The following is a 25,737-nucleotide window of genomic DNA, read 5'->3' on the forward strand; positions in this document are numbered from 1 at the left end:
TTTCAAGTTTAGTGCAATTCCTTTGTTGTATATCTTAAATAGCCTCACTATTTTATTGAAATGTTTTTATTGTGATAAAATAGACATAACATAAAACTTAACATTCTAGGGGCGCCTGGGTGCCTCAGTCGGTTAAGCGTCTGCCTTCCACTCAGGTCATGATCCCAGGGTCCTGGGATTGAGCCCCGCATCGGGCCCCCTGCTCAGGGGGGAGCCTGCTTCTCCCTCTCCCACTCCCCCTGCTTGTGTTCCCCCTCTCACTGTTTCTCTCTCTGTCAAATACATAAATGAAATCTTAAAAAAAAAAAAAAACAAAACCCCAAACTTAATATTCTAATGACTTTTAAGTGTACGATTCTTTGGCAATAAGTATATTTACATTGTTGTGCAACCATCACCACCATCCACGTCCAGGACTTCTTCATCTTCCCCAACTGAAACTCTGTACCCATTAAACACTAACTCCCCATTTCCTCCTTCCCCAGCCACTGTCAACTACCATTCCACTTTCTGTATAAATTTGAATACTCTAGGAATCATGTAAGTGGAATCATACAATATTTGTTCTTTTGTGACCAGCTGGTTTCACTTAGCATGTCTTTCAGATTCATCGGTGTTGTAGCATGTGCCTCACTGGGTTATTATTATTATTATTATTTTTTTTTTTAAGACTTTATTTATTTATTCATTAGAGACAGAGAGAGAGAGGCAGAGGGAGAAGCAGGCTCCCAAAGAGCAGGGAGCCCGATGCGGGACTCGATCCCAGGACCCTGAGATCATGACCTGAGCCGAAGGCAGACGCTTAACCATCTGAGCCACCCAGGCGCCCTTATTATTATTTTTTAGAGGGGGGGAGGGGCAGAGGGATAGGGAGAGAGAGAATCTTAAGCAGGCTTCATGCCCAGCACAGAGCCCCATGCAGGGCTTGATCTCACAACCCTGATATCATGACCTGAGCCGAAATCAAGAGTCGGATGCTTAACCGACTGAGCCACCACTGTTTCATAAGTATATCCTGCAAAATCTTATTTCTTAAGGTATCTCCATGTATAGATTAAGTAGGCATCATCATCTCTAGTTTACAGTCGGAGAAACTAAGTTGAAGAGAAGGTAAGAGCATCAGATGTGACTGGCTGCTTCTCCAAATCTATATCCCCCTGTACTCTCTCCCTCACACCCTTCTTTCTTTTGGCAGAGCCTTGATTTTGTTCTCATATTTACTGGCAAGCTATGCCAGGGACTACTCTTAGCTCCATGAGTAAGTCTTGATTAGTTTGAATCAATCACAGTAATTTCAGTTCCTTTGCCAATGACTGGTTTAGGTGATACACTTTTGGCCAATGAGACATGAGAGAAAGCTGATGCAAGACTTTTAGAAAGAGTTTCTTTGCTTTTACAAATAGACACAAGAAGAAACTTCCCATTTTCTGCTTCTCAAAGTGGTCACGTGTGTGCGTGATGCTTGGAGCTCAGCAGCCATTTTTGCCACCATGGGAGGAGTTAGCCAAATGTTGAAGTGGCAGAGGAGAGAGATGGAAGGAATCCGATCCTTGATGATATGAATAAGCTGCTGAGTTAATCAACACTGGAACTCCCCACCTTAATCTTGTTATTTATGTGAGATCATAAATTTCCTTATTGTTTAAAGCACTTTAAAATTTTCTGTACTTGCAGCCAAAAACATACTGAATGACATGTTAAGGATTACAGCTAAACAGGAATGCAGAGGATGCAAGTCTCACTTCCTTTTTCCACTGGATGATGCTAATGACTCAGGATTGGTCTTTTTGCTATGTGATCTCCCAACCTACTGTATTATTTCTGAACTGTAGGCTCTGGGAAGTAATTTCTGGGAAAAAGGACCTGTGGAAAATTAAGTTCGATTTTGAGGAAAAAGTGGGGGGCACTGGAGAAAATGAAGAGAGACACAGATAACAGAGTGACAACTGCCTAGGGACTTAGGACTGGAAGGATGGTGAAAAATGTTATTTGAGCATGACCATCTGAAACATAACAGGTGTGGTGAGAAGGGCTGATGGAAAAAAGCCAGCCATTGTGGCTCTAAGAGCCAGGGAGCTTTTCTTTCCAATGGGAAGCCCAGCAAATCTCGGAGACAAGGGCATGATATGAAGATGGCCAGGTGAAGGGCTTTGAAACATTACAACCACGGGATGCTGCTAGAGAAGTAACATAATTATAACTACATACTAAGCTGACACCTAAGTTGAGCCCGTGGTAGATTGTACTAGCTACTTTTTATAGTTTACCCAAAAGCTTTCTTTGGGCATGTGACCTGGGTATGTGATCCAGTTTTGGACAATCATAGTTCTTCATTGTCCAGGCAACTTTAATTGGTCCAGGTGATGGGCACATGAAAGGGCCAAAGTCCTTCCCTCAGAAATAACATATGGATTTTGAGAAAAATTAGGTGTTTTTTGCTAATAGATAAAGAGAAGCAGAGATGAACAAAAATGAAAGGCAGATGAAAAAGAATTAGGTGGCCCTGAGTTCTCTGTATCTGACCCTAAGGCTGTGGTTCCTATAGCACTTGGTTTAAATCCAAGGAGCCATCCCAATGTGGCAGATTATATTTTTTAGCGACAGCCACCGTGATATAGCCCATCCCACATACTCTGATTATGTTGCAAAATTGACACTCTTCTCATCTAGTGGTTGTGTCTGTGTCCCCTCCCCTTGTACCTGGGCAGAACTTTGTGACCACCAGGACCAAAACAATATGGTAGAGTGATGTCATGTGACTTTCAATGCTGAGTCATAAAAATTCCATGCACTACTGCTTTATTCTTCCAGGACATTTGACTTTGGAACTCAGATACCACACTTGAAGAAGCCAAGAAGAAGAAACCACATGAAGATGCTATGTGTGGGGGTCAGGCCATCAGCCCCAGCTAAGTCCCAGCAGACAGCCAGCCTCAATGCCAGGAGTAAGACATTCCCAGATGACCTCAGCCATACAGTCACCCTTAGCTTTTGAGTCTTCCCAGCTGAGGCCCCAGGCACTGTGGGACAGAAACCAGTCATCCCTATGTGTCCTATCTGAATTCTTGACCCACAGGGTCCATAAACATAATAAAATGATGGTTTCATGCCACTAAGTTTTAGGATGGTTTGTTATACAGCTACAGTTAACAGGAATACCCAGTGTCCTTAGTTATGTGAACCAACAAATTCTCTTCTTTTTTGCTTAAGCTAGTTGGAATTAAGTTTCTGTCACTTGCAACTAAAAGACATTTGGTTCATATACCCTTTAGTCTGTAGGTGTTATTCACTTTGGCAAATCAGTTATTCAATTTACCAATAAATAAATAAATAAATAATTTTTCATGTGGTCTTCATGGAGAAAGTACAGAAAAAATAGTGAGGATAGAAGACTCAGAATTAGGAAAAAGGGTCCAAAAAAAGGGCCCTCTTTTTGTTTTCTTCAACCCATGAGTCTATGGGTAATGACAGGCCTTATTGCCTCACTTAAGCCATTTAATTATTTTTCCCCTAGTGTTGAGTTCTGGCCACTGATCTGCTGAGTGACCTTTGAGAAGATATCATACATTGCTGAGTCTATTTCTTTAGAGAGTGGTAGTGGAAGGAGCTATTTCTTCATCAGCAAAATGAGGGAATGGGGCTAGATGTGATATCCATTATTATACATACTAGTGATAACTATGTACTAAGCATTATGTTAGGTGTTTTTCACATATCACTCATTTTACTCCTATACAGCAGCTGTTATTAGACACTTTCTGGTCCTTTTCTGGACTAAGATTTCATCAATACTCCTTCTCTTGTGCCTCTTACCCTCTGAGGACACGTCATGTGTGACAATTTCCTCGTTTTCCAGAAACTTACGTTCAGATTAGAAAGGTAAAGCTGGACTAGACATCAAATTATTATGGTCTAAACTGAGTGGCACCATAAATATGACAGGAATTACATTTGTTATCTGCTGCCATGTAACAGATGACCCACAATCTTAGCAGCTTAAAAACAACACACGTGTATTATTTCATAGTTTTTGTGGGTCAGGAGTAAGCTGAGTCCTCTGTAGGGTCTCACAAGCCTGCAATCAAGGTGTTGGCTGGGCTGTATTCCTTAGCGGAGCCCAGGATCCCCTTCCAAGCTTATGTGGTCATTGGCAGAACTTCTTATAGGCACTGGACTGAGGGCCCCTATTTTCTTGCTATCAGCTGGGGGCAAGTCTCCGCTCCTAGAGGCTCCTGCAGCTCCCTGGCCTTCTCCACAGGCAGATCAGAACATGGCAGCTTTCTTCCTCAGAGCCAGCAGGAGACTCTTTCATCCTAGTCTGCTAAGAAGTGTTATATAATGTAACTGTCGGTATGGGAGTGACACACATCACCTTTGCCACCCTCTGTTGTGTAGAAGAAAGTCACAAGTCCTGCCCACAGGCAAGGGGAGGAGATTACACAAGTGTGTGACTCACTGGGAGGTTGTGGTAGTGGGGGGGGGGTGTCACTGGAAGGTGTGTTTGCCACAGGAATTTAGAAAAAAAGATAAGTCAGAGAGAACAGGAATCCTCAAGGGAGGCTTTATGGAGGGACTTAAGCTGGAGTTTAAAGGAGGAGTAGAATTTAGACCCACAAAGAGGGAAAGAGAAGAGGCTGACCATCTAGGATCAGAGGACTATACACATATGAGCAAAGGTGTTAAGGTGGGGTTCTCATTTAAGTTAATGCCCACACAAAAACCTAATGGAAACCTGCTAACTTTTTACATCACAAAGGATAGGAGGAACTTCTTTTCTTTCTTTCTTTTTTTCTTTCTTTCTTCCTTTTTTAAAAAAAAATATTTTATTTATTTATTTGAGAGAAAAAGAGGGAGAACAAGCAGGGGGAGCAGCAGAGGGAGAGGGAGAGGCAGGCTCCCCGCTGAGCAGGGAGCCCGACGAGGGGCTTGATCCCAGGACCCTGGGATCATGACCCGAGCTGAAGGCAGACGCCCAACAACTGAGCCACCCAGGCGCCCCTCTTTCTTTCTTTCTTTCTTTTTCCCCTTCCTTCCTCCCTTCCTTCCTTCCTTCCTTCCTTTTTAAAGATTTTACTTATTCATTTGAGAGAGAGAGCAAATGAGCAGGGAGGAGGGGCAGAGGGAGAAGCAGACTCCCTGCTGAGCAGGGAGCATACTCCAGGATCAAGACCTGAGCCAAAGTCAGACGCTTAACCCATTGAGCCGCCCAGGTGCCCCTCCTTTTTTTTTTTAAAGAGTTATTTATTTATTTGAGAGAGAGTTGGGGGGGGTGGGGGGGTGTGGGGGGTGTTGGGGGCGTGGGGGAGCAGAGTGAAAGGGAGAGTCTTAACCAAACTCAGGCTGAGCACAGAGCCCCAGGCAGGGCTCCATCTCATGACCTTAAGATCATGACCTGAGCCAAAAGCAAGAGTGGGACGCTTAATCGATTTAGCTGCCCAGGAGCCCCAGAACCTTTTTCTCTCTTTAACCAAAAGGAAGCTGGGTAGTGAAGAGAGTCCTGGCCGTTGTGTCAGAAAATTTGGGTTCATGGTTCAGTTCTGCTATAAACTAGCAGAATGATTGGGGCCTCTAAGCCTAGTTTACTGTGGATGCTTCTATTTACGTTGTGAGGACTTTGTAAGCTCTTGGGTGAGAAGTGCTCTGCAAACTTTCTGGGTCCCATTTCCAAAGGCAGCTTAAGTAAGTTCCAAGACCCGCTCTCTCCAAGGCCACACCGCTCTCTCGGAGTCCTCTTTCTCAGTCATCCTCTTTCTCAGTCCTCACCAGGTCTCTCTTGAAGTCTCCTGAATGGCTGGAGGGAGGCACTCCCCAGGTTCTGGCCTTGGCACCCTAATCACTTTGTTATCCGCTCTGCCCGGTGCGCTCCTCCACCACCACCCACCACCCAGGGCCCACGCTCACCAATCCATGCTCGCGCCAGACCCCTTCCCCAGCGCCGGACTCACACGTCCAACCAATGACTCATCCTTCCCTCCTGGATCTCCCCCAGACCCCTCAAATCTTCCTCGTACCCAGAACTAGACTCATCGCCCTCCCTGCGAGCCTCTTCCTCTTCCGCCTGGTTTTGGGAAATCACACCATCAAGGCTGGGCTCTTAGGCCATTCTTTTCTGCCCTGCCCTCACACCTGAGCTCCAAGGGGTGCCAAGTCCTCTCTGCCCGGTGTGGCCCTCCCATCACGACGGCCCAAGCCGCCTCCCTCTTGTCAGTTCTCCTGGGAATCAGGGCACCTAGTTCTCAGCGGATCCTCCTGGCTCAGTTTGTTCTCCACACTTCCTGCAGGATGAACTTTCTCAAGCACGAATTTAATAGTATGTCCGCTCTGCTTAAAAGCATTCAGAGGCCCCTAAATATTTGGGAATGTGATTCTTGCCCACCTCCTCTGTCCCCTCTGCTCTAGTCCTACTGAACTTCAGTCAGTTCTCACACTACACCATGTTCTTTCAAGTCTCTGGGTTTGAATGCACTGTTCCCTCTGGTCAGAAATAGCCCACCACACCTTCCTTCTCTGCCTTGCCGGCCCTTCTCATCCGTGATTACTCAGCTTAGCTGTTCCGTTTTCAAGGCCCCTCCTATGGGCACTCTTGCCAGCTTGTGCAGGCCTTTATCACAACTCTCATTACTCCAGAGACCCAAAGCCTGTGGTGTAATTGTTTTTTTCTTTTGCTCTCTTTCTAGATTGTGAGTTCTCGAGAGCAGTAACGGTGTGTTTTTTTAGTTTCTTATTTTGATTCTCTGATCACCTTTTCTTCCAGTCTGATCCTTTCTACATATTTTATGTATTTATTTTTTGAATAGGTAACACATTCATCTGTCTAAAAATTCAGAAGTTACAAAAAGCTATATAATGAAAAATCTCCTTTCAACCGCTGTCCCCACTCCAGTGGTCCAGTCCCCCTCCCCAGAGGCAATCAATATTATCAGTTTCTTGTGAATACTTCTAGGGATATAAATACTTCTAGAAATAAAAAACATATCTATGGTTCCCCTTTTATACAAAAATGTTATCATGTTCTACAGACTGTGCTGTACCTTGTTTTCACTTATGTACTGTATCCAGGAGATCATTTCATTTCAGCATGTAAAGAACTTCCTTATTCTTTATTTTCAGTTTTCCATTGTGGTTGTATCCTAAGTTAATCAATGAACATTAGGTTATTTCCAGTCTTTTGCAAATACAGATAATACTGCAATGACTATCTTCACAAAAATGTCACTTCACACATGTACAAGTGTGACAGTAGAATGAATTCCTAGAAGTGGAGTTGCCAGACCAAGGAGTATGTGCATTTGTGAGTTTCACCATGCCATACTGCCCTTCATGGAGTTTGTAGATAACATCTTATTTATCTTTGTATCCCTAGCCACCACTGCAGAGTCTAGAACAGAGCAGGCATTCAGTACATTTTTTGTCAAATAAACAAATGAAAAAAATAGCTCTTTCAGTGGAAGCTCCCTTTTTCCTTTCTTTGATGTCCTTAGTGGATAAATTCCTGCCCATTCAGAGCTCAGTTCAAACCAAATGATTGTAGAGTATTATTGTAGAGCAAAATTCTTATTATTCCAACTTGTATTATTTTCCCTATTTGTGCAGTTAGTTGACACCCTTCTTCATTAGGTTGGTTATAAAATAAGGTCATACTAACTTTTATGTTCTAATATAATAACTGAATCCTCATCCCACATACTGTGAGATGTCTTAATTATTCTACTACTCTCCTCCCCCACATCCTGAGCAATTGCTGGAAACCCATACATGGTTCCCAAATTCTTTCAGGGGGTTGCTTGTTGCTTTTATTTATTTATTTTTTAAAAGATTATTTATTTGACAGAGAGAGAGACAATGAGAGAGGGAACACAAGCAGGGGGGAGTGGGAGAGGGAGAAGCAGGCTTCCCGCTGAGCAGGGAGCCTGATGCGGGGCTGGATCCCAGGACCATGGGATCATGACCTAAGCCGAAGGCAGATGCTTAACGCCTGAGCCACCCAGGCGCCATGCTTGTTGCTTTTATAAGTCATCAGACCTCTCTCTGCAAGGTAACTTTTACTGTCTTTTTTTTGTTGTTGTTTAGATTTTATTTATTTAGTGGAGAGAGAGAGAGTGTGGGGCGGGGGGCAGAAAGAGAGGGAGAGAGAATCTGAAGAGGACTCTGCACTGAGCGTGGAGCCCAACCTGAGGCTCAATTGAAAGACCTCGAGATCATGACCCCAGCTGAAATCCAGAGTGAGACACTCAACCGACTGAACCACCCAGGTGCCCCACTTTTACTGTCTTTTTTAAACTATGAATCCCTGTTGCTCCTCCTGGATTGTTTACTAGCTGTGTGGCTTCTCTATGCCTGTTTATTCATCTATAAAGTAGGGCACATTATAGGATTGTGAAGATTAAATAAAATTATAGATGTAAAGTGCTTAGTGTTTGGCACATGGTAATGTTGAGAGAAACAGTCCCTCATGGGTCCGTCATGCTTCTACCCATCTTCCTGGGTATGCCAAAAATGCAAGACCCTGACTGCTCTTTACCAGGGTCAATTCTCAAGGTTGTGTTTATAGTGAGCAACTTTAAGGAATGAAGTAATGTCTCCCTCCAGGACAGAGAACAGGTTTGCTCACTGCTTCCTATAAAATGGCAGGTTTCCCAAACTCAGTGTTCCCTCAGCTGTGGTGTAAATCCACCAAGTAAGTGCACAGCATTCATGTGAGCCCTTCTTGTCATCCCCATAAGACTTGGGGGAAGAGGAATTGACACAAACGTGCTGAAGCTCATGTTGTTTCCTGTGTTGTAATAGTCCTTTGTCTCCAATCCAGGAATTCTGTGTCTTTTTGTCAACATCCACAAAACAGTAACAGACTAACTTACTAGCCAGTCAGTAGGGTAAAATAAAATATGAGTACTAAGTGCTTAAGTAAGCTATTTTCATTATTTTTGCTCTTGCTCTTCTTTCTTGCCTTTGCCAGGCATTCTGCACACTATCTGTGAATGTGCATTTGGGTAGGTAGCCGAAAAACTGCTGCCATTGGCAAAGAATTCTACCGTGCTGTTGGGGAAAACAAAATAAATTAGAAACAAAGGTAACTTCAAAATCATTGCCAGATTTAAATTCTTATTTGGCCCTTCTAATATCCAGTTCTAAATCGCTGAGACCATAGTTTTCTCTGCATACGCTTTTTGTATATTTGGAGCATAGTTTTTACGTAGTTGCAATACATGAAAGTTGCGAAAAAATAACCGGGCCTTACTTCCTGTTACCTAATAGCTGGTTGACTTTGGGCTCTCTACGGTTCAGTTTCCAAGTAAGTGAAATAGAGAAAGGAATTCATGATCCAGTCAGCTCACAAGGTTGCTGGGGCCACGGAATAAAATAATGTATGTGAACACAGAAGGTACTGAACAAATGAGTTGTTATAACTTAAGGTCACAAACGTCAATTTATCCTAATATTATTGCTTTAGAGGCTACGAAATGAGTTATGAAATTTAAGAAAAAACTTGCCCCACGTCAACAGCTGAATCACTCCGCCGCACTCTGTGCTAGGTTAGAGGCTCAAACTACAACTCCCGGCAGCCTTTGTTCCCCAACTGCGTCACATAACCTCCGCTCCGGCCGGGACTCTGCCCTCTCCTCCGCCCCCACCCTCCAGAAACTACAACTCCCAGGAGGCTCCACGGGGTCCAACCGTCCGTTTCCCCCCCGCCCCCGGCCTTCCCTTTACCCTCCTCCGGCAGCTCTGTGGCCGACTCGGGTCCCGCGGGCGGCGGAGCGGGCGCGCGCGCTGGGGGTCGTGCGGCTGCTAAGCAGGGCGAGCGCGCGCGAGGAAGGAGTGGAGACGTAGCGGGGCGGGGGTACGGCTCGCTCGCTTGCAAGATGGCGGACGAGGACGGGGAAGGGATTCACCCCTCAGCTCCTCACAGAAACGGAGGTGGCGGCGGCGGTGGGGGGTCCGGGCTCCACTGCGCCGGGAACGGCGGAGGGGGAGGCGGCGGCCCGCGGGTCGTGCGCATCGTCAAGTCCGAGTCCGGTTACGGCTTCAACGTGCGGGGCCAAGTGAGCGAGGGCGGGCAACTGCGGAGCATCAACGGGGAGCTGTACGCGCCGCTGCAGCATGTGAGCGCCGTGCTGCCCGGGGGGGCGGCCGACCGGGCCGGGGTGCGCAAGGGGGACCGCATCCTGGAGGTGTGAGTATCTGGGCTGCCCGCCGCCCCACCCTGCCCCGCCCCCTCCGGCCGTCCCCGCATCTCCCTCTACCCCTGTCGCCCTCAGGCCGCACCGTCCCCCCTCCCCCCCTCCAGCCCCTGAACCGGCACTCGGGACTCCGTTCCCCTCAGGCCCCGCACCTCCTTGGGGTTGACCCTTTCACCTCCCTGCGCCCTGGGTTTTCGCGACCCGCACCTCCCTCCCGGTAACCGGTTTACGTCCCTGCGCCCATTCTTCTGCCTTCTTTTCTGCCCTTTTGCTTTACCCCCGGGCATGCCGCTTTGTGCCCCTTGCTGGACTTCTGCCCCTCGCTGACAGCATCTCCTTTTCTGACCCGGCCCCTGTCGCGTCCTCCCCAAGTACTCATCTTTAGCATCGTAGTTTCTTGTTCTCCACCGCTGCCGTCAACCCCCATGGACCGTTCCTCTGTCCTCTAGACCAAGTAGGTAGGACCTGTGATCGGCTCCCACTTTTCCTCCGGGAATAATCATCCCTCCACTGCACTCCTTTTGCTTTCCTTAGTTACCCTCTTCTGCGGTTAACCACCCCCTGCATTTTTCTCTCCTGCCTTGTGTGCCTTTCCTCCCCTCCCTTTTGGATTCTTTCTCCCTAGAGTGTACCTTCTTCTCTGACCCTTGCTTGCGTGCAAGCCTTTGTTTTTGTTTTGTTTTGGTAGTGGGGGAGGGTGTCTTGGACACTGTACTTTCTTTACACTGTTGTCCCGTATTACACCAGGATTTTGAATCTGGTGTCTCCCATCTTCACATCCCTCTGAGAGCATCCCTATTCTGGCCCCCCTATTCTGGTCTTGACTTCTGCACCATACTCCTACTTATTTTATTTTTTTATTAAAAGATTTTATTTATTTATTTGTGAGAGAGAATGAGAGACAGAGAGCACGAGAGGGAGGAGGGTCAGAGGGAGAAGCAGACTCCCCGCTGAGCAGGAAGCCCGATGCGGGACTCGATCCCGGGACTCCAGGATCATGACCTGAGCCGAAGGCAGTCGCTTAACCGACTGAGCCACCCAGGCGCCCTACTCCTACTTCTTTTTAGTCAGGATTATGGTGGAGCTCTCCTTCGTTCCTGCTCCTCCCCCCCCCCCAAAATATACCCCTCTTTTGGGTCTTTGACCTCCTTACTTTTACGGGGCATGCCCTTTCCATTCTCTCTCTTACTCTATCCTCTTGTGATCCCATGCTCAACTTTATCCTATTCTTTATCTCCTCCAGACTGCTTTCCCTTCTCTTTTTAGGCTCCTGCTGCTGCTGCAACCCATCCTCTTCCCTACTGCAGCCCCTCCCCCTTCATACTCCTTCATCCTTCCCCACTGCATCCCTTAAAGCTCTAGCAGGTTGCTGCCTTGGTTTGCAGTTTCTCTGCAGACCTCCTCCACCACTCTCATCCAGGTTTTATCTTGGTGGCTTTGTACTTTGTATTAAAATTTATATAGTGATTGTTGGTTAACTGGTAGGTGGCATATGCTCTCATTACCTCCATTCTCCCCAGCAGTCTTCAATCCTGTATCTCTTGCTTTTTTACTGAACCCTTATTTTTTCACACTTTTGCCCTCTCCCTCAGTGCTTGGATTTGCCCTCATGAAGTCTCTCTCATTTTTTATAAATGTTATTTTAGTTATAATTTCCACAACCTTCAGTTTCTCCTCTAGTAAAACAGTAGGTTTGCCCAAGGTTTCAAAGAGATTAGTATCTTGAGGTCTGGCCTATAGAGGAGTCTCTCCCTTTTTATTTACCTAATGCCCCCTGCCCTTATCCTTGACACTCTTACTCTCTGGAATTCACTCATTCTGTTTCCTCTTACCTTCCACCTGAAGAGTAGCTCACCAAAGTAACTGTTTGGAGCTATTAAACCTTCCATTTATGCTTTTTCCGTTAATGTTCTACATGCTCTTTTCTTATTCTCTGGTAATACATTCTTAATCTTTGGGGGCCAGGGCATTCAGATGTAGAACGCAGTAGTGACCAAAATTTTGCTTCATACCTGGGCATCTAATTCTTTTCTTTCTAGATAACTCAAAATCTGTGGCTGATGTTTTCTTCTGATAGAAGCTCTTAGAATTGTCATTTTCCTTTCCCTTTGGAAGTTAACTTTGGATCCAGCTGTTTATTTTTAAATTTAAAATTGAAGTATTTATTTAAAATTGTAAATTTATCATAAAGTTCTAAGTAATTTACTTTTTATAAGAGCTAAAGGAACTAAACCAAAAATAATTCTGTAGATGACCACAACTAACATGATCAATCATTTCAAATATATATGTATATATATCAGCTAACATAGTTGGTAGCTTCTTGCCTTTATTATGATTTTGTAACAGAGTCTAGACATAAATTAGGTACTGTAAGGGAGACTTTAGATGATCCCCTAGGACAGATGGAGGGACTTGCCTCAGGTCCATGTTCCAGTCTAGGCCCATTCCTCCTTCTAGAGAGAAATCATTGAACTTTGGCGCATACTTGGTGGTGAGTAGAGACTGTCTTAAAAAAGACAAAGTGGGCAGGACAAAAGGATGCTCTTTGCTTAGAGAACGTTACTCTAGAAGGTTGTGATGGTGAGACTTCTTCGTGGCAATGGTTTCTTTGTGGCAATGGTTTCTCACCTTCCAGCTTGTATTTTGATTTCCAAATTCTGTGAAGCTTCTTTGCTGTTACTGTGGAAATGGTGATAGTTGCAACACAGAGTCAAGCAAGTTGGCAAATTCTCTGAGACTTCAGCTATATGGTCTCTTTCCTTCTTCCAAAGTCTGCATCTTCTCCTTAGGTTTTCAAGTGAGAGGAGGAAATCAACGACCAAACAGACATGATTCTTGAGGGATATCTGTGTCTGTTACTTGTTTTGATTTTGGTTAGGTTGATGCAAATTTTTCTAAAGCATTCTTTAGGCAGCACTCCTTAGGGCTTTTCTCTGTCTCCTACAAGTTCCTTAAGTTAACGTCTCTACTGTCCCAGGAAAGTTTTGCATGTTATTGAAGTGCCAAGTGGGATCAGGGTTAGGCATAGGTAGATTATTATTGTGTAGGCATAGTTTGCATGAAGTCATAGGTAGATGTCTGGACCTTGATGATTGCTGTTTAATAAGACTTGTCCCTATTTTAGATGCTTTCGTGTTATACACAAATTATTCCAATTTTCATATATTGTAGTCATTTGGATAACTGATTGAGTTGTGAAAAGAACCGAGTAACTTTGAGATTTAAGGGATTAAAAGCGTGGACAAAAGTAAGAGCATTGATTTCTTTGTATTTCTTTTAAAGTCTGCCTTATAAAGGCCCTGTCCTCATTGAATCTTAGAACAGTCATTAAACTAAATTCAGTATGGTTCAGTTTGTCCTTTCTCCCTTCAGAACTGACTAGATACTAACTGGTTTGGAAAGAGTCACATTGCAGGGCTTGGTAGTAGGATATGAACAAGCCCTCTGGGCTCTAAATTTTACTGCAGATGGAAAGTTTTGTACTAGCAGTGTTAGTCTCCACCTTGTAATTTTTCCCAGTGTAACGTATATTGAATGTTTCCCTTTGATGTGTATATACCTGGAGGGATGCTTTCAATAAGTAGAACCAAAATACATATGTCTTTGCACTAATTATATAGTATGTGAAGTAACATTTGACTTCAGGTTAATTTTCTTAAAGGTTAAAGTATTTCTAAGGGCTCTTGATTGATTTCTTGAGAGGTGCCCTTAGGAGGGTTACAGTTGTGGTACCATCTTTATTTTTAAGGGATTAGGCTTATCTATTGACTAGTTTATCTCTTTGGTATTTGGGTAGTGTGGTCTTTAATAAGCATGGACCCCTAAGATTGGCTTGCAAGCATTTAAAATCATGATATATTTGTCCTGGGTAGAGTATATGCTTTCCCTCTTCATAGTTTCAAGATAATATACCCATCAACTTTCCCTTGTTAAACTTACACTTGATCTTAGCCAAAAGGCTGAGAAGTGGTTCCCTTGTTAAAGTTAAACCATAAGAAAAATTAAAGTTCTCTCTCTTTCTATATATACATATATACACACACACACACACACATATATATATAAATTTGTTTATTGGGAGTTCATTTTAATATAATAACTTAGGAATATCTCATGGGCATTCTTTTTTTTTTTTTTTTTAGCTTCATTTAATGTGAAAGTTTGGAATAAAGAGGTTGGTGCCACAGGAAGTATTTTTATGAGTTAAGTGTGAGTCATTTAATGTTGACTGCTAAGTACCTTCTCAGAAGCTGCTTTCTCAATTGTAGATGAATTCTATTTGGCCCAGATTTTCCACAAGTAGATTTTAGAAATGGTGTTTGAAATCATGGTTATTGATCAAAGAAAATTTTATGGTAGTGATTCTTAAGCTTTAGTGAGCATAAAAACCACTGGGTGTGTTTGTCAAAAGTGTAGATTCTTTGGCTCATCCTTTAAGGGTTATCTATGATTCAGTAGGTCTTGCATGGGGCCAGAAGTCTTTATTTTATACTCCCTTTGCAACCCACATACCCAGCCCATACCTGGAGCTACGCTGCAGGTTCTGGGCCTTGAATTCTCAGTTCATTTTATCTTCGTGGTTATATTGAGAGTCATGAGTTAAGACTATACTAAGAAATAGTGATTTGTTAGACTCCTGAACTCCAGCCCTTAGAAAATCAATTCAGTAAGATAGTGGACTATCATATCTGCTCATCTAGACTTCATTGAATCTTTCTAAATGTTGTAATAAAGATAAGTGGTGACGAGGTAGAATAAGTTAATAAAATCATTATATCACTTTGCACTTTTTTTAATTAAAGATTTAAAAAAATTTAAAGGTTTTTTTTTTTTCTTTTTTTTCAGATTTTATTTATTTGACAGAGAGAGAGAGAGCACAAGCAGGGGGAGTAGCAGGGAGAGGGAGAAGCAGGCTCCCGCTGAGCAGAGGGCCCGACTTGGGGCTTGATCCTAGGACCCTGAGATCACGACCTGAGCCAAAGGCAGACACTCAACCGACTGAGCCACCTAGGTGCCCCAAGATTTATTTATTTTATTTTTTAAAGATTTTATTTATTTGACAGAGAGAGACACAGCGAGAGAGGGAACACAAGCAGAGGGAGTGGGAGAGGGAGAAGGAGGCTTCCCGCTGAGCAGGGAGCCGGATGCGGGGCTTGATCTCAGGACCCTGGGATCATGACCTGAGCCGAAGGCAGATGCTTAACGACTGAGCCACCCAGGCACCCCAAGATTTATTTATTTTAGAGAGAGAGAGAGTGAGTGAGAGAGAGGGCATGGGGGGGAGGGGCAGAGGGAGAGAGAGAACCTCAAGCCGACTCTCTTTGAGCGCGGATGCGGGGCTTGATCTCACGACCCTGAGATCATGACCTGAGGGGAAATCAAGAGTCGGACATTCAATATCAAGAGGTTGGATAGTCGGGTGCCTGGGTGGCTCAGTCCATTAAGCATCTGCCTTCGGCTCAGGTCGTGATCTCAGGGTCCTGGGATCAAGTCCCACACAGGCTCCCTGCTCAGCTGGGAGCCTGCTTCTCCCTCTCCTCCCCACTTGTGTTCTCTGTCACTATCTCAAATAAACAAAATTAAAAAAGAGTCAGACTTTAAACCAATTAAGCCACCCAGGCGCCCCTCACTTTGCACTTTATGTAGTGTGTTACAATATGCATAGTATTTTTACATTTGAACTTCACAACAGACTTGTGAGATAGGGAAAATATAAATTCCTTGAGGATAGGGACTACATACATCTATGTTGTTCCCCTAGCCAAACGTCTAATGGAACATAGAAAGTATTACTCAATAAATATTTGCTGAATGAATGTGTGAGTATTATTTGCCCCTTTTTCATAAGAGAGGAAACTGGGTGTTGCACTAATGAATGTTAACCAGATTTAAACCCAGGTCTTTGGATTCTAAATCCAATATATTTTCCATTTCTTTGTTTTCTTAGCTATTTTTGACTGTTAATAGTCAACTATTCTTGACTGAGTAGTCACTTAAAATTCTTAAAATTCAGTCGCATCCCTATAAACTTGGATAGCAGTTGAGCTTTGGTTCCATTGTGAAATGTAACGGTCTTACATCATTATTTACCGTGTCTCTCTGATTGTTAAATTGGATGGGTGACAGGGAGCCAAAATGGCTATTCGTTGCCCTTGTTTGTTGATGTCTTTATTGGTTGTCAATGAAGAGAGCCTGACATAATCATAATTGCAGCCCCAGGAAATACTTTTAATTCCCTAGGTAGTTGAGGTAGCAAACAAATAAAACTAAATTTGAAAATAGCATTTATCTTTCTCTTGGAAATCACTTCCATAACATCGCCGTTACCAGGAAAAGATCTGTTAGTAACATGAAGATGTGTCTAGGTCATATAAATTATTATGAAGAAGGCTTCTCTTCAGCCCCCACTGACTAGTTTGTTTCAGGTGAGGGTTTGTTACCATGCTCTCAAGGATAATTATTTTTTAAGATAAGTCCCATTGGGAGTAATTCTTATGATAAGCAAAGAGACTCAATTGACAAGGAGACCCTTAAAATTTATGATCACTGCCCTGTGCTTTGGGAGCACGATCTGTGGTGAGTTTATTCGTTACATGATGGCATTACTGACACAGTGGATATTGTGGTTTAGATTAGAGCCAGTTAGAATCATTCTTTTTGACTATCAGCTATATAGATGTTTTCTGTGCTTTATTCAAGCAGTTTTATAAAAGCCAAATATGGGTGGTACAATTCCAGCCCCACACATGGAAAAAAAAAAATTTAGGATTTTTACCCTGTCTCTCTGATTGTTAAATTGGATGGGTGACAGGGAGCCGAAATGGCTGTTCATTGCCCTTGTTTGGGGCAAAAAAAAAAAAAAAAAACCCTAAAAAAAAATTTTTTTTAAAGATTTTATTTATTCATTTGAGACAGAGAGAGAGAGAGCATGAGCAGGGGGAGAGGCAGAGGGAGAGGGAGAAGCAGGTTCCCTGTTGAGCCAGGAGCCAGATGTAAGGCTCGATCCCAGGACCCTGGGATCCTGACCTGAGCCGAAGGCAGTCACCTAACCATTTGAGCCACCCATGTGCCCCTAGGATTTTTTTTTTCAAAGTAGGCTTCATGCCCAACGTGGGACTTGAACTCACAACCCTGAGATTAGGAGTCACATGCTCTACCGACTGAGCCAGCCAGGTGCCCCAAAAATATTTAGGCAATTTAAAAATATTTTTTAAAAACTTTTAAGTCTCTGTAAGAGATATATTTTATATTAGAACCAATATAAATACAAAAAAAAACCCCACCTGAAGCAAGTTTCACAAAACTATATTTAGTGTTCTTGTGCTCCCTGGCATTTTTTAGTCTGTTCAGTATTTCAGAGTTTTTTGTTTTGTTTGTTTGAATGCTGATGGTGATCCACATTAATTTCATGACAAATAGGTTATGATCCACTGTTTGAAAAACAGTGATTTAGGGTATCACTTTTCTGGTGTTGGCCCACTAATATCACCCCATCTGGTTTTGCAATTATGCACAAACTATGTGTAAATTACTGTTAAGCTTGTATGAGTCACAGAGTCCCTGCATCTCTGCCCTTGAGAAGCTTAACACTGCAGTGGGCAAGTGTACAATTTACTGTAAAGCAAATGAATTAATGGAGATAAAGGAAAAACACAGTGAAGTTTAAAGGAATGAGTGAATATGGTTGAGATGATTGGTCACAGAATGCTCTTAAACTGATTGAAGGACAAGTGTAATTTCAGTAGTCAGAGAAGGGGGAAAGATTTCATAGGCTGAGCAAACTGTGACCAAAGGGAGGAGGATATGAAAAGTTCTTGGGATAATAAGGAATCTAAAGTTGCTATTTGTAGACAGTTGTGCTTGAAGTTAGATCAAAAAGGGCTTTGAATGCAATGCTATGAAGTTTGGATTCTCTTCTGTTTTTGAGGTCAGAATAAAATTATATGTGCATTAATACCTAGGACTCCCTATGAATTTAGTTTTTATTTAATTATTTACCCAAAGAGGTTGAATAACTTCCAAGGCTGAGAGGAAAATCACTATTAGAATTAGAAGAATTTCAGAGAAGAATTTCAGAGCATCTAGTCTCTTGGGCTGTCTTGTACTATATAAAGAAGGGAACTAAGAACAACTAAGCTCTAATACCCAGAGCTGGGAACAGCTGGTGAAGGAGCTGGTTGCTTTTAATTTGTATATGTTTTACCTCACAATCTAGTCCAGCTTGTCGAATATCCACTTCTCTTTTTAAGTTTTTATTTTTTTTAAATTTATTTATGTATTTGGGAGAGAGAGAGAAAAGAGAGAGGCAGGGTGAGAGGGGCAGAGGGAGAGAATCTTCAAGCAGACTCCATGCTGGATGCAGGGTTCCATGCGGGGCTTCATGAGGATATGACAACCCTGAGATCATGACTGGAGCTGAAATCAAGAGTCGGATGCTTAACACACTGAGCCACCCAGGCACCCCACTTCTTTTTAAGTTTTAAATGAGTGTACTTACTGTTGTGTTCACAGTTGATAAGTTTGATCCTTATATGCTGCAGGCCCACTGTGCTCTGCCCTACGAGGTTCTGTTTTAGCTGTTCTAAGAATTCCTAGTCTGCTCCTCTGATTTGAAGATGCCTCCTTTAAGTCTTTTGTTTCTGCATACAGCATATTGTTGGGAGTTGAGGGGACTGAAGACAGACAATATAGTACTAAGGTTTATTTTTATTTATTTATTTATTTTTAAAAAGAGACCGCGAGAGAGGGAACACAAGCAGGGGGAGTGGGAGAGGGAGAAGCAGGCTCCCGTGGAGCAGGGAGCCTGATGCGGGGCTCGATCCCAGGATGCTGGGATCATGACCTGAGCTGAAGGCAGATACTTAATGACTGAGCCACCCAGGCACCCCTAGTACTAAGGTTTTTCCCCCCCTTCTTGGTTCAGAAATAAAAACCCATAAAATTTTTTTTTTTTTTTTTTTTTTTTTTTTCAAGATTCTATTTATTTATTTGAGAGAGAGAGTGAGAGAGAGAGAGAGAGCACAAGAGGGGGGAGCGGGAGAGGAAGAAGCAGGCTCCCCGCCGAGCAGGGAGCCCGATGCGGGACTCGATCCAGGGACTCCAGGATCATGACCCGAGCCGAAGGCAGTCGCCCAACCAACTGAGCCACCCAGGCGCCCCATACAAAGATCCTTAAATAAGAATTGGTGATGACCACAAAGTAAATTTTTGCTTTCTCTCAGTAATGTGAGGGGTACTTGAGGATTAAATTGTGTGATATGGTTTTAGTCAAATGCTAGGTAGTATGTATGTAGTCTCTTGTTTATTACTTAGCGTGCTCCCTGCTAACCAAGTAAGGTTTTCATAATAGTTGAGGAAATACACCTATCTGCAAGGTATTAAAGTTGCAGAGTAAGGAACTGTATTTGAGTATCCTTTTGGGTACTTCTTTCCATGAACATAAGTTATGAAAACATCTTTTAAAAAATGATTTGTTTTTGCTTAAGCTATCTAAAAGTGTAGATTCTTGTGTCAGATCTCAGAGCAAAACCAGAATGACAGATCTATGTATTCTATGGACTTGAAACACAAGTAATTAGTTTACTTCTCTTTGGAAAAATACAGTGTGTCTGCAGAGAGTCAGCTGCTTGTGTGGATATTCTCCCAGCTGTGTTCAAGCAGCTGATTACTCTTAGAGAACTATTCAAGGAGATTAACCAGGAAGTTGTCTTTTTTCCCCCCAAATACTGCAGTACTTTCATATTTATATGTCTGTCTAGTTTTAGTTATGTTTATTTAGTATGTTTTAAAAATTGGGAGATTGATTAATTTTTGGTGATCTTGGAAAATGTGAAAGTTTTGGAAACTTCTTCCACTTTTTTTGCTGATCAGTTTAATCATCTATAAAGTTTGTAACTTGTAAAGTGTGTCGTTTGTCTACTGAATGCACCATGGGTTACTTAATTTTTTTTTACCCAGTATTATTGTCATTTTTTATTTTGGTAGGGTTAAAAACTACTTTTTGGATCTGTTTTCTCAAGATATGTAACCTCTATCTATCTTTACTTGGACACAGCAATGAGTTTTGTTCTCTGGCTGGTATTTTGAATCTAAGGAAATGTGACACTTTTATGAGTTATGTGCTGGTAGATTATTTTAGATTTCCCTGCCCTACCCAGTTATCCTTTATATTGCTGATTCAGAAAAGGTCTTACTGTACCTTTCTTCTTGTTCAATGTGTTGAAATAGACCACAATTTACAGAAACTGTAGTCTGTGTTCCTCAGCTTCCAAGAGAAATTGCCCATATTTAATTTGGATTAAAAGATGGTATTTGACTGCTAAAGGACAAAATTATATCTGTTGTTACTAATTTTTGTTGTCGTTACAGATTTTTAAAGGCTATCTGTCATAGATGAAGGTATTTTGAGCTGATAGATCTACACTTCTTTCTTTTCTTTTTTTTTTTTTTTAAAGATTTTATTCATCCATTTGACAGAGAAAGAGAGAGCACAAGCAGGGGGAGTGGCAGGGAGAGGGAGAAGCAGGCTCCCCGCCGAGCAAGGAGCCTGATATGGGCCAGATCCCAGGACCCTGGGATCATGACCTGAGCCGAAGGCAGGTGCTTAACCAACTGAGCCACCCAGGCGCCCCCTACACTTCTTTCTATACACTCATGTATAGTACCTCTTGAGAATAGTTGAATATTTAGGAAATAGCTATTAGGATTCAGGGTGTAGGCTTTTGTCCTAGAACAGACTTACCAGATCACAGGAGGAGTCATGCTTTTAATCACATTATGTAGTAATCCAGAAATAGTAGTGAAATAGAACTTTAAAAAAATTAAGATTCCGGGCGCCTGGGTGGCTCAGTTGGTCGGGCGACTGCTTTCGGCTCAGGTCATGATCCTGGAGTCCCTGGATCGAGTCCCGCATCGGGCTCCCTGCTCGGCAGGGAGCCTCCTTCTCCCTCTGACCCTCCCCCCTCTCATGTGCTCTCTCTCTCTCATTCTCTCTGTCTCAAATAAATAAATAAAATCTTTAAAAAAAAAAATAAGATTCCTTCTTTGGTAATTTGTGTCACTTGCAAACTAAAGTTGTTGATAAAGCTGGTAGATTTTATTCTTTAATTAACTTTCACTGTGATCAGTATACCAAATTAAAAACATTTGGGGGTTGCATTTAAATTGGCCATGTAGGGCAATGGTTCAAAATATAGCAGATCTCAAACTCTTTGAATTGGTGTTGGGAAATGATTTAAACTGATTATGTTTGTTTACTGGTCAGTAACTGACGGAGGGGTTCTCAGCAATAGTAGTGTACATAGGAAGCTATGTCAGGCTAGGGAAACCATAATGGCTGGTAGCAACTTTCTTACCCCTGTCTAACATTCATTATCCCACAGTGTAAAGAAGTAACCCAGTTTTCACATCCAGCCTTACATTTAAATAGAACCATGCGTTACTACATGCTGATCAAATGTTTAAAGACAAAAATGGAAAAACAATCCTATCAAAACAAAATAAGTCAATGCTGTATATAGTTTTAGTATCAGAACTTTCTTTAAGACCTTACTGGTAATTCTTTAGCCTCTGTCATATGAGGAAACCCATTGTGCTTAAATTTTTTCATACTAAGTGTGGTGCATTTTGTTTTCATGAGATGAAACAGTGTAATTACAATAGATTATTCCCAGAATTCACATGAAATAAAGACTCGCTTTTTAAATGTCAACATGTTTATTTCTTACTCCTTCTTACCTCATTTTGCTATCCTTGGAGTCAGTGTTTATATTTAAAAATAAATAACAACAATTAGTTACTTTTATTTTCAGTACATTTGAGTAAAAGAAAACATAGCCTCACTTTGAAATTGCTTACGTAATTGAATGCCATATTTTACTCTTAAGCATTATTTCTACTACCTCCCATAATAGAAAACAAAATGATCCCTAATACTAAAGTTTGAAAAATGTAGAGCTTGCATAATGTTTTTAGTACTTCCCCCTAAACAGTGAAACCAGTATAAAAGTTAAAAATAAGGAGTGGAATTATGGACGTGCCTGAAGGAAAACCATTATTGAATGTTTTTCGTGCTAGCCTTAATAATTTTTTCATTCATTCAGGGAAAAAAATTTTTTTTAAAGATTTTATTGATTGACAGAGAGAGTACAAGCAGGGGGAGCAGCAGAGGGAGAGGTAGAAGCAGGCTCCCCCCTGAGCAGGGAGCCCGATGTGGGACTCTATTCCAGGATCCTGGGATCATGACCTGAGCTGAAAGCAGACACTTAACGGACTGAGCCACCTAGGTGCCCCTCAGGGAAAAATTTTAATGAGTGCTTACTATCTGATGAACATGGGATTAGACACTGGAGATAGAAAGCTGAATAACATGTAGTCCTTGCCCTTAGGAAATTAGCTGTATGTACCACAGTTTATCCATTCCTCTACTGAAGGACATTTGGTTGTTTTCAGGTTTTGGTAATTATGAATAAAGCCTCTATAAACATCTGTGTGCAGGTTTTTGTGTAGACAAGTTTTCAACTCCCTTGGGTAATACCAAGGAGGACAATTGCTAATTCAGGTGGTAAGAGTATGTTAGTTTGTAAGAAGCTGCCAAACTGTCTTCCCAAGTGCCTGTACCATTTGGCATCCCCACCAGCAATGAGGAGCGTTTCTGTTAATCCATATCCTTGCCATCATTTGATGTTGTCAGTGGTCTAGATTTTGGTCATTCTACTAGGTGTGTAGTGGTATAAAATTCATTCTTTAAATTATAAAATATTGTCATATGTTAGAGAAGATTTGGAGACTAAGGAAAAGAAAAATAATCTCCCATCTTATCATCCTAACAAAACTACTTTTGGTATTTTGGCTGTCTTTTATTTAGGCATCTTATATGAAGTTGAAATCATACTGTTATATGTAATTTGTAATCTAATTTTTAAAGTTAATACTTTATTTTCCAGAACAGTTTGATTTACAAAAAAAATCAGACAGTTCCCATATATCCTTCTCCGACCTCCACCATATAGTTTTTCCTTTTATGAACATCTTACATGAGTATGGGCCATTTGTTTAAATTAATGAACCAATATTGATATGTTATTACTAACTTAAGCCCATAGTTTGTTCACATTTCTTTAGTGTCTAGTCCTAATGTCTTTCTGTTCCAGGATCCCATCCAGGATACCACATTACATTTAGTTGTCATGTCTTTTTAAGCTCATTTTGGCTGTGACAATTTCTCAGTCTTTCTGTGTTTTTGATGACCTTGAGTGTTGATGACCTTGAGTTTTGAGTATTGGTCAGGTGTATTATAGGATGCCTGACTATTGGAATTTGTCTGTGGTTTTTTTTTTTTTCCACAATTAGACTGGGGTTTTATTTTGGGGGGGAGGAATATTATAGAGATAAAGTACCATTTTCATTAGTTCATATGAAGAGTACATACTGTCATTATGATTTGTGATGTTGATCATCTGGCTGAAGTCATGTTTGTCAGGTTTCTACACTGTAAAGTTATTCTCCGCAGCCCCTCTCCCTCCCCTACTGTACTCTTTGGATAGGAGTCACACTCTATGCAGCTTACACTTAAGGAGCGGGGAGTTACACTCCCCTCCTCTAGAGTGTAGTATCTGTATAATTTAGAATTGTTCTACATAGGAGAAGGGTGCCTCTTCTCCCCCATGTATTAATATATTCAGTCATTTATATCATTATGGGCTCATGGATACAACCCATAAACCAGTACTGCTTTATTTTATTGCTCCAGTTGTTCCAGCTTTGACCATGGGTAGGTCTTTCAGTTGGCCCCTGTGCCTTTTGCCATACACCCCCATTAATGTTTGGGTTGTTTTGTTTTGTTTTGTATTTGAGTACTTCTTTACTTTCTGGCACTACAAAAGGCTCTGGGCTCATCTTGTGTATTTCATGCCCCAATCCTAGAATCAGCCATTTCTCCAAAGGGTCCTAGTTCTTTTTATGGGGGAATGGTATTAGAAAGCAAGATCTGGGCACTAGATGTGGTGTTAGCTAGTAGGGTATAACTTCTTTCAGGTCCTCTGAGCTGACAGCAAAAGAATATATGTGTGTATATTAACCCCTGAATATACACATGTCTATAAATATTTCTATATGTAACTATCTTTATCTATATTAAATTAAACATGAGTTCTTACTGATACTGTAGCTTTACTCCATTACCATATGGATTTTTTTGTCACCCTCCCTTGCAGATCTGTACATTTCCACTTCAACAGTGAGAAAATTGGCTCCCCACGTTCACCATTCATTTACTTAATTGTTCAATTCCAGGATACATATATAGCAATTGTTACCTTGTACTCTGGGGAAGCGATTTTATCGACTAGAGTATAGTACTTACGTGCAGTCCCTTTTGCCTTTATCTTACAGAATTCATTTCAGTTACTTAGGTCTGTACCTTTCCCCCCTACCCCCTTTAGTGAGATTGTTTGAAATACTTTTGAAATACAGTTAGATTCTCTTGTCACAGTCTGGGATTCCCAACCTACTAGCTGATTTTTTTTTTAATTTGCATACATTAAGGTTTACTGTTTGTGTTGTAAAGTTCCATAAGTTTTGACAAGTGCATTATGTCGTGTTTGTGCTGTTACAGTGTCATACAAAATAGTTTCACTGCCCTAAAAATCCCCTGTGCTTCATTTATTCATGCTTCCCCTCCCTCCATGCCCCTGGCAACACATTGATCTTTGCATTTTCTAGAATGTCGTATAATCGGAGTCATACAGTATATAGCCTTTTCAGATTATCTTTCCCATAGCAATATGCATTTAAGGTCTCTCCCCCTACACCGTGTCTTCTGTGACTTGATAGCTCATTTCTTTTTATAGCTGAATAATATTCCATTGACGGGATGTACCACAGTTTTGTTTGTCCGTTCACTTAAAAAGCGTATCTTGGTTGCTTTCAGGTTTTGGCAATTATGAATAAAGCCAGTGTAAACACTTGTGTGTGGGTTTTTGTGTAAATATAAGCTTTCAAGTCAATTGGGTGAATACCTAGTAGTGTGATTGCTGGATCTTATGGTTGAGACTACATTTGGCTTTTTAAGAAACTATCAGTCTGTATTCCAAAGTGGCCATACTGTTTTGCATTCCCACCAACAATGAATGAGTTGCTCTTGTTTCACATCCTCACCAGCATTTGGTGTCATTTGTTTTTTTGGATTTTAGCTATTCAAATAGGTGTGTAGTATCTTGTTTTGATTTGCAGTTCTCTAATGATGAATGATGTTGAGTGAATTTTCATATTCTTTTTTTCCCCTAGATTTTATTTATTTGACAGAGAGAGAGAGCAAGAGCACAAGCAGGGGGAGCAGCAGAGGGAGAGGGAGAAGCAGGCTCCATTGAGCAGGGAGCCTGACATGGGGCTTGATCCCAGGACCCTGGGATCATGACCTGAGCTGAAGGCAGACACTTAACCCACTGAGCCACCCAGGTGCCCCACTTTTCATATTCTTACTTGCCATCTGTAAATATTCTTTGGTGAGGTGTCCGTTCATATCTTTTGTCCAGTTTGTAATTGGGTTTGTTTT

General features: G+C 41.9%; 1 protein-coding gene and 1 non-coding gene across 2 annotated transcripts in view; one reads left to right on the forward strand and one right to left on the reverse strand.

The window, feature by feature from the left end:
* Positions 1–9,751: 9,751 nt before the first annotated feature.
* Positions 9,752–25,737, forward strand: part of SNX27 (sorting nexin 27) — a 65,720-nt gene continuing 49,734 nt past the window's right edge. The window contains exon 1 of the mRNA XM_044914175.1: positions 9,752–10,174. Within this exon, the coding sequence (XP_044770110.1) occupies positions 9,864–10,174 (311 nt within the window). The 5' untranslated portion in view covers positions 9,752–9,863. The remainder of the gene's footprint in view (positions 10,175–25,737) is intronic.
* TRNAR-CCU lies at positions 17,287–17,359 on the reverse strand. Its single transcript has one exon. It is a non-coding gene; the product is annotated as a tRNA-Arg (tRNA).

The sequence above is a fragment of the Neomonachus schauinslandi genome, chromosome 4 (genome assembly GCF_002201575.2).
Source record: "Neomonachus schauinslandi chromosome 4, ASM220157v2, whole genome shotgun sequence".
Taxonomy (NCBI): domain Eukaryota; kingdom Metazoa; phylum Chordata; class Mammalia; order Carnivora; family Phocidae; genus Neomonachus; species Neomonachus schauinslandi.